The sequence below is a fragment of the Antechinus flavipes genome, chromosome 6 (genome assembly GCF_016432865.1).
Source record: "Antechinus flavipes isolate AdamAnt ecotype Samford, QLD, Australia chromosome 6, AdamAnt_v2, whole genome shotgun sequence".
Taxonomy (NCBI): Eukaryota; Metazoa; Chordata; class Mammalia; order Dasyuromorphia; family Dasyuridae; genus Antechinus; species Antechinus flavipes.
Window position 1 is genome coordinate 82943563 of NC_067403.1, and position 14128 is coordinate 82957690.

Here is a 14128-nt window from a genome sequence, read left to right on the forward strand (position 1 = left end):
TAAGAAAGGAAAACACTAGATTTAAGTTAAGTTGGCAAAAGTTTACTGCAGAAGGTGGGATTTTAGTTGGGACTTAAAGCAAGCCCGGGAGGAAAGTGGTCAAAGTGGAAGACAGAGTATGTTCCAAGAATGGGGGCAACTAGGGAAAATACCTGGAGTCAAGAGTTGGAGTATCTTTGGATCAAACTAATATATAATGAATATTACATGAAAAGAGGAAAATGCAAGAAAGTTAGAAAGGTAGGTTTGGGGTGAACTACGGACATCTTTAAATGTCCAACAGAGGAATTTATATTTAATCCTTGAGGGAGCAATTGGACTTTATAAAGTAAGAAATGGCACCAGATCTCTGTTTTAGAAAAACTACTTCAGAAACTATATGAAAGGTATATGGAATGGGGAGATATTTGAGGCAGGGAGATCAATTAGAAGAAATAAAATTCTAAATATAAATATAAAGTGAAATAAAGTTCAGGTGAAAGAATGAAAGTCTGAGTAAGAGTAGTGGCTGAGAAGAGAGAAAGGGACAGATGCAAGGAAATAAGATTAAGCAATTGAATATGTGGTAGGAGTAAGATTGCAGAGTTGGGATGGCCTCAGTATTGTGGTCTTGGTGATTGGAGAGAGGATGGCATCCTGGATCTTTCCTTTAATACTAATTTTCCTTTCCCTGGAGTGAGGCCCTTACAAACTTAAGAGCAGGTGCTGCTTTTGATGTTGCACTCATACTATTCTCTAAATCTGTAACTTCCTTTTCTTTTCTCCATGTTTATTTATTCCAATCCTATCTATCACTCAAGAAGATTTTTTTTTCTAACTATCTGATGTAGGAATGCAAAAGACTCATAAGAAACAAGCCTTTAGCTGCAGGAGCTACTCAATCCAACAGTCATACAATAGATATCTACTAAGTGTAAGGTAGTCAAGAGAGAAGGAAAATGGTGGTCTAAATACTAAATGCTTCAGGAATTCAGATGGAAGGAAAATCATTTTGTTTAGGACAGAGCAGCTAGATGGTACTGTGGAAAGAGTATTTGGTCTGGAGACAGCAAGACTCATTTTGCTGAGTTCAAATCTGGCCTCAAATTCTTACTATCTGGGTCACCTTAGGGAAGTCACTTTACTCTTATTTGCTTTAGCTTCCTCAACTCTAAAATGAAATAGAGAAGGAAATGGCAAACTATTCTTTTTTTTTTTTTTTTTTGGTTAAATGGCGTCACAAAGAATCAGACATGACTTAAAAATGGCTGAATAGCAACAAAATAGGTTCCAGAGATGACAGCTTTATAAAAGACACCACTGACCTAGTCCTTGCAGGATATACAGTAATCTGATCAGGAGAGAGGGTATGAGATAGGTACTTAAGGAGCATGAACAAAGGCACTGACAAAGTAAAGCACAAAGTAGGTTTGAAGCACAAGTAAATAGACCAGTTTGGTAGGAGTATAAGTATCTTTGATTAGAGTGGTAAGAAATTGTTTTCTGGAGCACAATGGGCTTTGAATCCAAACTAAGATGTTTACACTTTATTTCAAAGTCAAATGTGAAGTCACTGAAATTTTAAGCAGAGTATATAAGCTGCCTCCTGGGAATATGAATCTAAGGGTTTGTATAATAGATTGAAGAACAGTTAGGTGAAGAATGAAATTATTGATGGGAATTTAAAACTTTTAGCAATATGGGATATGCAATAAAATTTAAAGTGACTGTGGTCTTGGAGCCAAGTGATTGAGAAAATGGTTGCTACCATTCGGAGAAAGGAAAGATGTTTCGTTTTAGACATATTTAGATTGATATGATGGGAAATTCAAGAAGAAATGACTGAAATGGGACTAAAGCACCCTTCATTTATTATTCGTATACACCCACAAATCTTCAATCTTCTTTCCATTCTACCTGCAACTATGCAAAAGTGTCCTTTATCTTAAAATGTTCTTCTCTAAATTCATCAAGCTAACATTCTCTTTCAAATTGAACTGCCTTCAGCAAGGTTTACAAGAGTCTACAATTGCTAGCTACTATTCCTCACCATCCATTCACTCCTCAATCTTTGCAATATGGCTTCTATCACTAGCATTTCTATTTTAGCACTCAATTGGAATTGCCATCTTTAAGATTAACAATCTTCCTTTAAAATTAAAAAATCCAATTGCTTTTTCCATATACTTATCCACCTCAATATTCCTGCTTGATTGGATACTACTGGTTACATTTTACTTGAAACTCTGGTTCTCTGGTTTCAGTTATTCTGTACTTTCCTGGTCCTAACTTTAGATTAGAAGGTTGAATGTTCCAATAAGGTTAATATTATTGCTAAAGGAGATCAAACACTGGATTTGCAGTCAAAGAATGTGAATTCAAATCCTACCTTTGGTTTACTTATATGTGCATATGAGCATGGCATTTTCCTGCTACCCTATAAAATAAGGAGATAATATTAGATGGTCTCTTAAGATCTTTTCCAGCTCTAAATATTCTTTACTGTTACTAATTTTTAAAATAATCTATTTTCATCTTCCTATTTCCTCAATGTAAGAATTTTTTTATGTTTCTATTATATTGTTTTCCTTTTTACACATTAAAAATAAAAATAAAAAAACCCTCTCCTATTCATTTGCCTTCAATCTCTGTGTTGATTACTCCCAACCTATCTTCCTAAGATTGTCTAATATTTGTTCTTGCTTTCTGGATATCTGTATTTTGTGTTTAGTCAGCAACTTGACTCGACATATATTAAGCTGGATATATTTTCCCCGTCAGTCTCTCCACTAAAGATTTTTTGAATTTCTGCAATAATATTATTGCCATTACCATCATTTTGACCACTCACGGGCTCAAAACCTTAGTTTTTGATTTATTACTTTAGCTTCTCAAATACCAAAAGGTACATGTGCCTCAGGCTTGCACACAAAGAAGCCTAATCTGGTTCTAACCTTCCTTTCCAATCATATGCTCTCTCTGCATGTACTCCTCTATTTTCTAAAATGGACTCTTCTTGTGGATCATATCTTAGCTCATTCTAGTCCTTCAACTTGAATTTTAATTCCCTCTCTGTCAAAAATCTACTTATCATTGAAGCCCTAGCTTTAATGTCAGCTCTTTATGATGTCTGTTGTCCTGAGCCCAGCAACCAAACCTTTATCTTTTTCATCTTTGTATGCTTCATGAGACTTAAGATAATTTCTTGTTATAACATAATCCATATGTGGTTTTTTTCTCCTCAATTTTTTTGAGAATACTTAGCCTGGATTGCTGTTTTTTGGCTCCAATATACCCTAATCTATAATCATATTATTTTTTGTAGATGTCTCAAATGTAATCTCCCTCATAGGTAGAATGTAAGCTCACTGAAGGCAGAGATCATATCATTTGAACCCTCCCCTCTGCCAACTCACCCTGTTCTAAGAACTAACATAAACACAATTAAGTGCTTAATAATTATTGAAATAAATAACAGGCAAATAGGTAAGTAAAATTGTACATTCCAAAATATTGATTAGGATGCTTGAAAAATACAAGGCTTATTAATAAAATTCACCTGCTTATTAAAATGACAAGATACAAGACAAGATACAAGATGATCATTACGAATGACAAGTTGAAAAATATTGAAAAAACAAATAGAAACATATTAAAGAACACATACCAGCCATCTTTCATATTCACTAACAGCCAATTTGTCTTTATCTTCTTTTTCAATTCTCCTTATTTCTTGCCTCCTTCTTTCATTTATTTTCTCTTTCATCTTCTGTCTGACGAGGTAGTCCTTCTGCTCATGCCTATTATAGGATAAAAGAATGAAATATTACAAGAATAATATCAGAACTCTCAAGGTACATTTTCTCTTGCTTTTCATTTGCCTTGTCGTATTTGCAGTTGATAAGGGCCATTGCCAGTCATCCTGATCTATATCTGACCACTGGACTCTGATGGTTCCTGAGGACACAGGGAAGCTGGTGACTTTGCACAGTTCTCCTTCACTTAAATCCAATTCACTTGAATTTCATGGCATCACCCTGATGTCATGGTCATCTTCGAGAATGAAGGCCAAACAATAATTTGCAGTTCTGTGTGTGTGTGTGTGTGTGTGTGTGTGTGTGTGTGTGTTTAATGGAGTTATTTGAAATCATGAATGTAGTAAAAAAAAAAAAAGTATTTTGAAATAGTAATAACTCATCATTTTTGTGTTCTAAGGATTATAAATTGTTGTCTTCAAAATGCCACTGTGTGGGCATTAAGTATTACAAGAATTAATAGCTAATAGCTTCACCTCACAGATGAAAAAAGGAAATCTGTGAGAAATTAATTGGTCTGACCAAGACCAGAAAGAACAAATCTTTCTGCTAAGCTTTCAAATCAAACATGGCTATCAATGTGGTCCTTTTATCACAACATAATACTATGTCTACTTATTTCTTAAAGTTTTAAATCCATCATTTCCTTAAAGACTTCCTTTGATGTTGTAGTATAGAGATGACACAAGTTCTCAAAAGCTACACGAGAAGGGAAGAACTACACGTAGTATGGAGAAAGGCTCCAAGAGAAGTTAGAAGACCTGAGTTTGAACTTCAGCTCTAATACTTGTCACCTGTTTGACCCAAGACAAGTCATATAACCAAGTTTCCTCCTTTATCAAATGAAAGGGTTGGAATGAAAAGATCTCAGAGTTTTGCAGCTTTTTATCTATATGATCTATGAGCAGCATTAATAAATTTGAAGAAGAGTCTTACTAGAACGGCTTTAGAGTAATTCATGTTTTGGTGTTAAAATTACCTAAAAAGATGCTGGAATCCATATCAGGGGAAGACGTACTCTCAATGAAAAAATCATAGGATCCTTGAAATATTAAGTATTAAAAAACTATTAAATATTTAATCATTGAACTTTACCATCTTTCAACTGCTGATAAATTGTCTTTTATCTTTTCAGCATAATATTCTTCCTCTTTCTTTTTCTTTGCTCTTTCATATTCTCTTTCCTTTTTGTTTTTCTCTTTAAGATATTCCAACTTTTTCTCTTTCCATTTTTCAAAAGCCTAAAAAAAATTAGAAATATTTCCTTACTCCTTGACATGAGAGAGCATGCCTTTTCCTATTAATTGTTTTCCAAATTTATCCTATGTGCTAAGACACAACTGAAGTGATAAAATCTGATTAAAACTGAATCTCATGAAAGCTAATCAAATTTTGTCATTACTCTTTGTGCTTCTCCTTTCTTCTCAGCATTCTCTTCTTCAATTTTCCTCATTTTTTTCTCCTCAATTTTCTTTTTTGCAGCTACTTTCTTTGCTTCCTTTTCTTTCATGGCTTTCCAGGCTTCAAAAGATGCTGATGATGCTTCTCTCTTGGCTCCTTTCTTTTTTGGGGGAAGACAGGGAGGGAGAGAGGGAGAGAAAAAGTGATTGGGATGATGTAAATGAATGCATTTTATAGTGTTGTCATGGAGATTTATGATTTTCATATTAATAGATATGATAAATCTAATGATTACATTCTCTAAATTTGTTAGAGCTTCCCTACTTTCCAAGGAACTCTGACCTAAGAGCACTTTGCAGCTGACATGCAGCAGCTGAAAGTGACTAATCAGATCTGTGACATATTAACTAACACAATCCTCAGGCACCAAGTGAACTGAATCAAGTCCCTCAACTCCTATTCCTACTATTCAACTCTGACTCTGTGCTCGGCTGAACAATCACAAAGCTCCATGTCCCTAATTACTTGGACACTGTTCGCACAGGACCAAAGAGTCCCTATGTTGTAGTCCAGTCTTGTGGTTTTCATGCTCAAAAACTCTTTCCCTTCCAAAAGTGAGCAAGCTCTCTTTCTTCACTTGCAAGCTGTTTTCCTCACTTTGAAATTAAATTTCTGTTTTGATTCCTGACTTATTAGTCTCTAGTCTGCTCTATTCAACTCTGGCCATCCAAAGTTGAAAGGCTGATTCTGTCCAGTTAATATTTAATTCTTTAATAACTTTTATCATTTATCTCTCTCACACACACACTTATAGCATGGAGATTGTTAATATACATGTTAGTACATATGTATAATATTTTTAAAATAAGGGATTATTTATTTATTTATTTTTTGCTGAGGCAATTGGAATTAAGTAACTTGCCAAAGGTGGGTCACACAACTAGGAAGTGTGAAGTATCTGAAACCACATTTGAACTCAGGTTCTCCTGACTTCAGGGCTGGTGCTCTATCCACTGTGCCACCTAGCTGCCCCTAGGAATAATTGAGCAAGTCAATTATTAGAGAATTGATTTGTATGTTCTAATCTTGACATATCTCTTAACAGCATAAATGTTCCAAAGACAAAAAGTAGTCTCAATTACGGGAGACTTGAATTTCTGTTGAAATAATAAATAGCATGCTAAATAATATTGGGAAAATATTGAGTTAATAATAATGACAACTGTATCATCACACAATCTGGTATTAGTACTAAGTTTTCCCAATTCAGCTAAATCATTCTACCCATGAGACTTAAGTAAAACATAATCTAACGCAATCTTAGGAAGATTATATTAAGTTCCCTGGACTGATTCTGCTCCTGAATGTCCTGTATTTGTTGTCAGTTTTTACTTATCTTTTACCTTATACTGTTACTCTTTTTGCTTGGGTCCTATTATATCCTAACTTTGTGCTGGTCCTTTGCCACTCATATTGGCGATCACTAGTTGACTGATTCAATGATGACCTGATTGCTGGGTATACTTCCTGACTTCCTTTATCTCTCGAACCATTATAGCTATCTTCCCTAATTTTATCTCTTAATGACGTTTGTCCTAATTTCAGATTATTTTCTTTGAGTGTGTTCATTTCATTCTTAAATCTCACTCAGCCTTGACTCTCACATGGCTTCTAGATACCTACCCTCAGCCTGCAAATTCCCTATACATACCCCTCACCCTGCTGATCTCAATTATTCTAGTTCTAACTTCATGCCTGTCTAAAATTTTTTCTCCTGCTTACTGGTCTTGCCCTAAATAGAAAACAAAACAAACAAAAAAAAAGCAAAACTTATTATAATTGTAATAGACTTCAGTTTACCTTAACAAAGCACCTTACAACTGAACCTTGCTTAGGTGCTCCCCTCTGTTAGAGATTATATTTCCTTAAAGCAAGGGAGTAATGTGGAACCTTCTAGAGTTGTGTATCAGATCTGGAGTATCTTGGAGACCCAATCAATATACAGCTATTTTTCAGTGTGCTAATCTTCTATAAAAAAGTAACCAGGTGGCACAATAGGTAAGACTTGGAGTCAAGAAGATTCTTCTTCCTGAGATCCAATCTGGCCTCAGAAACACAAGCTGTATAGTTCTGATTAAATCATTTACCCCTATGTGCCTTGGTTTTCTCATCTCTACAATGAGCTGGAGAAGAAAATGACAAACCACTCCAGTATCTTTGCCATAAAAACCCCAAATGACCAACCCCAAAAGTCAGACATGACTGAAAATGACTAAGCAACAACGAAAGTCTTCTGAATTTTCTGGATTACACTAGAGTTCACAAACAAGAACCTTCATAAACAAAAATCTCTAAAGTAATTGAATTAGACTTGCCTTTTTGAGGGCAACTCTGAAAAACACTGAACTCTGCTGTTTTATAACTTTAGCTATAGTTTTAAAGGTAACTTTAATAAAACACTAAATTTCAATCATCTAATCTGCCCTTAATAATAAGCACCCATAGACGCTTTATGATGAAAATTTTAATTAAATGATGGAAAGTTAAAGTGGCTGATTCTATTCTTAGAACTAGTCCAAGGTCACATCATAGTACAATTATTAACATAATTTCTAAACATAAATGTAGAATGTAGTGCTTTTATGGATAATATGCATAAAACTGGAAGACTTTCATAAGTTCAATTAATCATTATAATTAAAATTTACATTTACATTACTTCTTTCTTATACATTTTTCCAGATACCTGTTCATTTTGTATCTTTAAATTTTCAGCTTCATTCTTTTTAATCCTTTGAAGTTCTTGAAAACACAAATTTTTCTTTATAAGCCAGTCCTATAAAAAACAAGGGGAAAAAAAGCACCAAAAGAATGTTTTTAAATTTTTATTTTATCAAATATTTTATTTCTTCCTAATTACATATAAAAACAAGTTTTTTTTTTCCAATTTTGAGTTGCAAATTGTTTTATTCCCTTTTTTCCCTCTTACTGAAAATACAAGAAATGTGTGTAGTCATGTGAAAAACATTTTCATGTAAGTGATTCTGTGAAAGAAAAAAAAAAAACAGAAGAAAAGTTATCTCTATCCTAAAGAATTAACTAAAAACTCCAAGAAACAACAACTTTAGCAAAGTTAAAGTTGCAGATACAAAATAAATCCACATAAATCATCAGCATTTCTATACATTACTAACAAAGTCCAGCAACAAGAGAGATACAAAGAGAAATTATATTTAAAATAATTGTAGACAATATACTATTCTGCCCAGACAAAAGTCGGCAATTATGGGAACACAATTACAAAACACTTTCCACACAAATAAAATTAGAGCTAAACAAATGGAAGAATGTCAAGTGTTCATGGGTAGACCAAGCTAATAGAATAAAAATGACAAACTACTGAAATTAATCTACTTATTCAATGCCACACCAATCAAATTGCAGAGAAATTACAGAGCTTAAAAAAAAATAAAATTCATCTGGAAGAACAAAAGGTCAAGAATTTCAAGGAATTAATGAAAAAAATGCAAACAAAAGCGGCCAACCTATACCACACCTAAAGGTATATTATAAAGCAGCAGTCACCAAAACTATTTGGTACTGGATAAAAAATAGAGTAGTTGGATCAGTGGAATAAGTTAGGTTCACAAGACACAGTAGTCAATGACGATAGTAATCAAGTGATTGATAAATCCAAAATTCCAGCTTCTGGGATAAGAACTCACTATTTGAAAGAAAAAAAAAAAAAACTGCTGAGAAAATTGGAAAATAGTGTGGCAGAAACTAGGCATTGACCAATAACTAACACTCTACATAACAATTCATACCAAGATAAGGTTAAATGGGTTCATGATTCAGACACAAAGAGTGATACAATAAGCAAATTAGGAGAACAAGGGAAAGACTACATCTCAGTTCTTTATAAAAGGAAGGAATTTATGACCAAAAATAAATAGAGTACATTATGAAATGCAAAATGGATAATTTTTTTGTACAACAAACAACAAAAAAGGTTTTTGTACAAAACCTTTTTAATTTAATATAAACAAAATCAATGCAGCAAAGATTAGAAGTGGAAACAGAAAAGAAGAAAAAGCAGAAAATTAGAAGGGAAAACATTTTACATCCAACGGTTCTGATAAAGGCCTTGTTTCTAAAATATATAGAAAACTGACTCAAATTTATAAGAATACAAGTCATTCTTCAATTGATAAATGGTCAAAGGATATGAAGACAATTTTCAGATGAAGAAATTAAAACCATTTCTAGTCATATGAAAAAATACTCTAAATCACAGAAATGCCAATTAATCGTGTTACTACACACTTCTCAGATTGGCTAAGATAAAAAGAAAAGATAATGATAAATGTTGGAGGGGATCTAAGAAAACTGGAGTTTACAACTCCATTTTGGAGAGCAATTTGGAACTATTCTCAAAGGTCTATCAAACTCTGAATACTTTTTGATTCAGCAATGTTTCCACTGGGCCTATATCCCAAAGAGATCATAAAAAAAGGAAAAGAACCCACATGTGCAAAAATGTTTGTACCATTTTTTTGTAGTGGTAAGAAATTGGAAACCGAGTAGCTGCCCATCAATTAAGGAATGGCTGGGCAAATTATGGCATATAAATTATATAGAGTATTATAATTCTATAAGAAAATATCAGCAAGATGATTTCAGAAAGGCCTGGAGAGACTGACAAGAACTGATGCTAAGTGAAATGAGTAGAACCAAGAGAATATTGTAGACAGCAATAAGATGATTATGTGATGATCAATTCTGATGGAGGAGGCTCTTTTCAACAATGAGGTAATTCAGGACAATTTCAATAGGCTTGTAATGGAGAGAGCCATCTACATCCAGAAAGAGGACTGTGGAAACTGAAATGTGGATCACAACATAGTATTTTCACTTTTTTTGTTGTTTGTCTTTTTCCATCTGACTTTTCTTGTGCAGCATGATAAATATGTATAAAAGAATCACACATGCTTAACATATATTGGAATATCTGCTGTCTAGGGCAGGAGGTAAGGGGAAGGGAGGGAAAAAAATTGGGAACACAAGATTTTGCAAGTGGAAATGTTGAAAACTGTCTCTGCATTTATTTTGAAAACAAAAAGCTATTAACAACAAATGAATGATCATAAAAAGAAAAAAATTATCTCCGATCTGCACTCAAAATCTACCACTTTTTTTTCTGGAGATGAATATCATCTTTTACCAAAAGTTCTATAAAATTATCATAGATCATTGTATTCTTGAGAATAATTAAGGTATTCATAGTAGATCATCATACAAACTGCTATTACTGTGTATACTATTCTGGTTTTGCTCATTTCACTTCACATAATCTTTTTTTTTAAGCGCATTCTGCTCATTTCTTAAAGCAACATTCCATCACAATCACACAACTTGCTCATCTATTCCCTAATTGATGGACACTCCTTCAATTTCCAATCTTTGCCAACATAAAATTGGGAGATAGTAATGGTAATTGTGAAAAGAATTTTGAAGCAAATTTCTCTGATGAAAGCCTCATTTCTTACAGATATAGGAAATTGAGTCAGATTTATTAAAAAAAAAAAAAAAAAAAAAAACCATTCCCCAATTTATAAATGATCAAAAAGTATAAAGTTTTTAGATGAAGTAATCAAATTATAATATATAAAAAAGTACTCTCATTATTGAATGGAGAAATGCAAATTAAAACAACTCGGAGGTACTATACTAACTCTTATCTATTAGATTGGCTATTGGGCCAGAAAAGGAAAATGACAAATGTGGGAGAGAAAATGAGACTTTAATGCATTGTTGATAGAATTGTGGGACTGATTCAATCATTTGAACAATTTGCACATTTTGCCTAAATGACTATAAAACCACTTTGACCAAGCAATACCACTATTTGTATCCTAAAGAGATCAAAAACAAAAAGGTAAAGGACATATGCATACAAATGAAATGGGCAAAACATTTATTCTATTATTAAATATACATTTAATTTTATTCTCTCTCCTTTTCATTCCCATTTCAAATGCCCTTTCTATACTTTCCTTTAGGATAAGATTTCTACACTCATATTTCTAATAAAAATATCTAATCTAATGTCTTCTAATAAGACATGATCAGAACTCTCTCAGAAAAACTTAGAAAGTCCTCCATAAGGCTTGTGCAAAGTGAAATGTACTATGTAAAGCAATAACAATGTTGTGTGGGGGGTGATCAGTTATAAATGACCCAACATTACTCTGAAGAACTGAAGCAGGTTGTGGTCTCTTTAAGAAACTATATTTGACTTCCGGTTAAGATGGCGGAGAGGAGGCTCACTGCTGCATAAGCTCCATGCTTTCTCTCACTATCCACTTCATTACAAGCCTCTGAATCAATGCTTGACTGAAAAAAACCCACATATAGTTACCAAGAGAAGCCATCCTTGAGATCTGCCAAGAAAGGTCTGTCTTTACTGGAGGGCTGGGATGGTTTTAGATCGGGCGCAGGCGGCGGGCAGCGGCAGTGAGGGCACAGGAGCAGACTGGAGAGGGGGTGGGGAGTGATCGCAGCCGTCTCTGCGGGGAGAGCTTCGCTACAGGTTTGGATACTTTCCTCCGGCAGCAAGTCAGCAGCCCAGCAGAGAAGCTGAAAACACCGGGGCTGAAGAATACAACCCCAAACAGCTGGAGTCTCTCAGGACCTGGCCGTCTCCCCTCTCCCCCACCCCCCCACAGTGACTCAGCACGCTCTGGGATCTCAGAGCGCACGCGCAACACAGTCCTGCTAGTGCCTCACTGCTGCCCCCTGCAGTCTGTAGAGGAAGCTCGATAACACACCCAGCCCCCCCCCCAAAGAAAGACTCCAGTTTTTTCTGTTTTTCTTTGGTAGTTTGTCTCTGATTAATAGACAGAATGAGCAAGAAGCTGAAGAGGACTTTAACCCTTGACAGCTTCTATACAGATAGAGAGCAGACTCTAAATCCTGAGGAGACTAAAAACAGGCAGTCCCCAGGTGATTCCCCAAAGGAGGAGATCGTCTGTTCCTCAGCACAGATGAACCTCATAGAAGTGATTAAAAAGGCTCTCACAAGGGAGCTAGAAGAAAAATGGGAAAAGGAGAGGGAGGCTTGGCAAAAGAGCCTGGAGAAGTCAGTTAAAGAGAGAGTGGATAAAGAAGTAAAATCCTTGAAAAATAGGATTAGTGAACTGGAAACAGAAAACAGCTCTCTAAAAAACAAAATTGGCGAAATGGAAAAAAATTCCACAGAACAAAAGAACTCAATTGGACAATTAGAAAAAGATTTTAAAAAAGTGAGTGAAGAGAATACTTCACTGAAAATCAGAATTGAACAAGTGGAATTGAATGACTCGAGGAGACAAGAAGAATCAGTCAAGCAAATCCAAAAAAATCAAACAATGGAGAAAAATGTGAAATACCTTCTGGGGAAGACAACAGACCTGGAAAACAGATCCAGGAGAGACAATCTGAGAATCATTGGACTCCCAGAAAAACATGATGAAAAAAAGAGCCTGGACACTATTTTCCAGGAAATTATCAAAGAGAACTGCCCAGAAGTCATAGGAACAGAGGAAAAAATAAACATTGAAAGGATTCATCGATCACCCACTGAAAGGGATCCTAAAATCAAAACACCAAGGAATATAGTGGCCAAATGCCAGAACCCTCAGATGAAGGAAAAAATATTGCAAGCGGCTAGAAAAACCCAATTCAAGTATCAAGGAGCCACAATAAGGATCACCCAGGATCTGGCAGCATCCACATTAAAAGATCGAAGGGCCTGGAATATGATATTCCGAAAGGCTAAGGAACTTGGTATGCAACCAAAAATAACTTACCCAGCGAGAATGAGCATCTTTTTCCAGGGAAGAAGATGGACATTCAACGAAGTAAGCGAATTTCATCTATTTCTGATGAAAAAACCAGAACTTAACAAAAAGTTTGATCTACAAATATAGAACTCAAGAGAAATCTAAAAAGGTAAAGATTAATCTTGGGAACTATATTTTGACTATATAGATGTATAAAGAATACATGTATACCTTGTTCTAGAAATTGATGTGGAAAGGACATTGTACCAGAAAAAGGGTAAAGTGGGGGTAGTACATCTCATGAAGAGGCATAGGAAACCTATTATATCTGAGAGAAAGAATGGAGGGGGATGAATATAGTGGGTATCTTACTGCCTTCAGAATTGGCTTTAAGTGAAAAATCTTAAGACATATTCAATCTATGGTGAAACTTCTCCCATCTCATTGAAAAGTGAGAAGGGAAAAGTGAAAAGGGAAGGAATAAGCTAAGGGGAAGGGAATACGGGAACTGGGAGGGAAAGGGGTAAGATAGGGGGAGGAACTCTAAGGGGGGGGGAGGGATACTAAAAAGGGAGGGCTGTGAGAAGCAAGTGGTGCTCACAAGCTTAATACTGGGAAGGGGGGGAAGGGGAAAGAAGGGAGGAAAGCATAAACCGGGGTTAACAAGATGGCAAGTAATACAGAATTGGTCATTCTAACCATAAACGTGAACGGGGTAAACTCCCCCATAAAGAGGAAGCGGTTAGCAGAATGGATTAAAAGCCAGAATCCTACAATATGTTGTTTACAGGAAACACACCTGAAGCGGGGAGATACATGCAGGTTAAAGGTAAAAGGTTGGAGCAAAATCTACTATGCTTCAGGTGAAGTCAAAAAAGCAGGGGTAGCCATCCTGATCTCAGATCAAGCTAAAGCAAAAATTGATCTAATTAAAAGAGATAAGGAAGGACACTATATCTTGCTAAAGGGTAGCATGGATAATGAAGCACTATCTATATTAAACATATATGCACCAAGTGGGGTAGCATCTAAATTCTTAAAAGAGAAACTAAGAGAGCTGCAAGAAGAAATAGACAGTAAAACTATAATAGTGGGAGATCTTAACCTTGC

General features: G+C 35.0%; 1 protein-coding gene across 9 annotated transcripts in view; it reads right to left on the reverse strand.

Moving 5' to 3' along the window:
• The window catches only part of MAP9 (microtubule associated protein 9), a 65653-nt gene that overhangs the window by 13568 nt on the left and 37957 nt on the right, over window positions 1-14128 (reverse strand). For 7 of the 9 annotated variants that reach the window (XM_051966985.1, XM_051966984.1, XM_051966991.1 and 4 more), the window contains 5 exons: window positions 7942-8031; window positions 5197-5355; window positions 4890-5035; window positions 3647-3779; window positions 2369-2416 (listed from right to left, as the gene is read on the reverse strand). In XM_051966985.1, the coding sequence (XP_051822945.1) occupies window positions 2369-2416; window positions 3647-3779; window positions 4890-5035; window positions 5197-5355; window positions 7942-8031 (576 nt within the window). The remainder of the gene's footprint in view (window positions 1-2368; window positions 2417-3646; window positions 3780-4889; window positions 5036-5196; window positions 5356-7941; window positions 8032-14128) is intronic. The other 2 variants (XM_051966990.1, XM_051966987.1) reach the window with 1 other exon arrangement.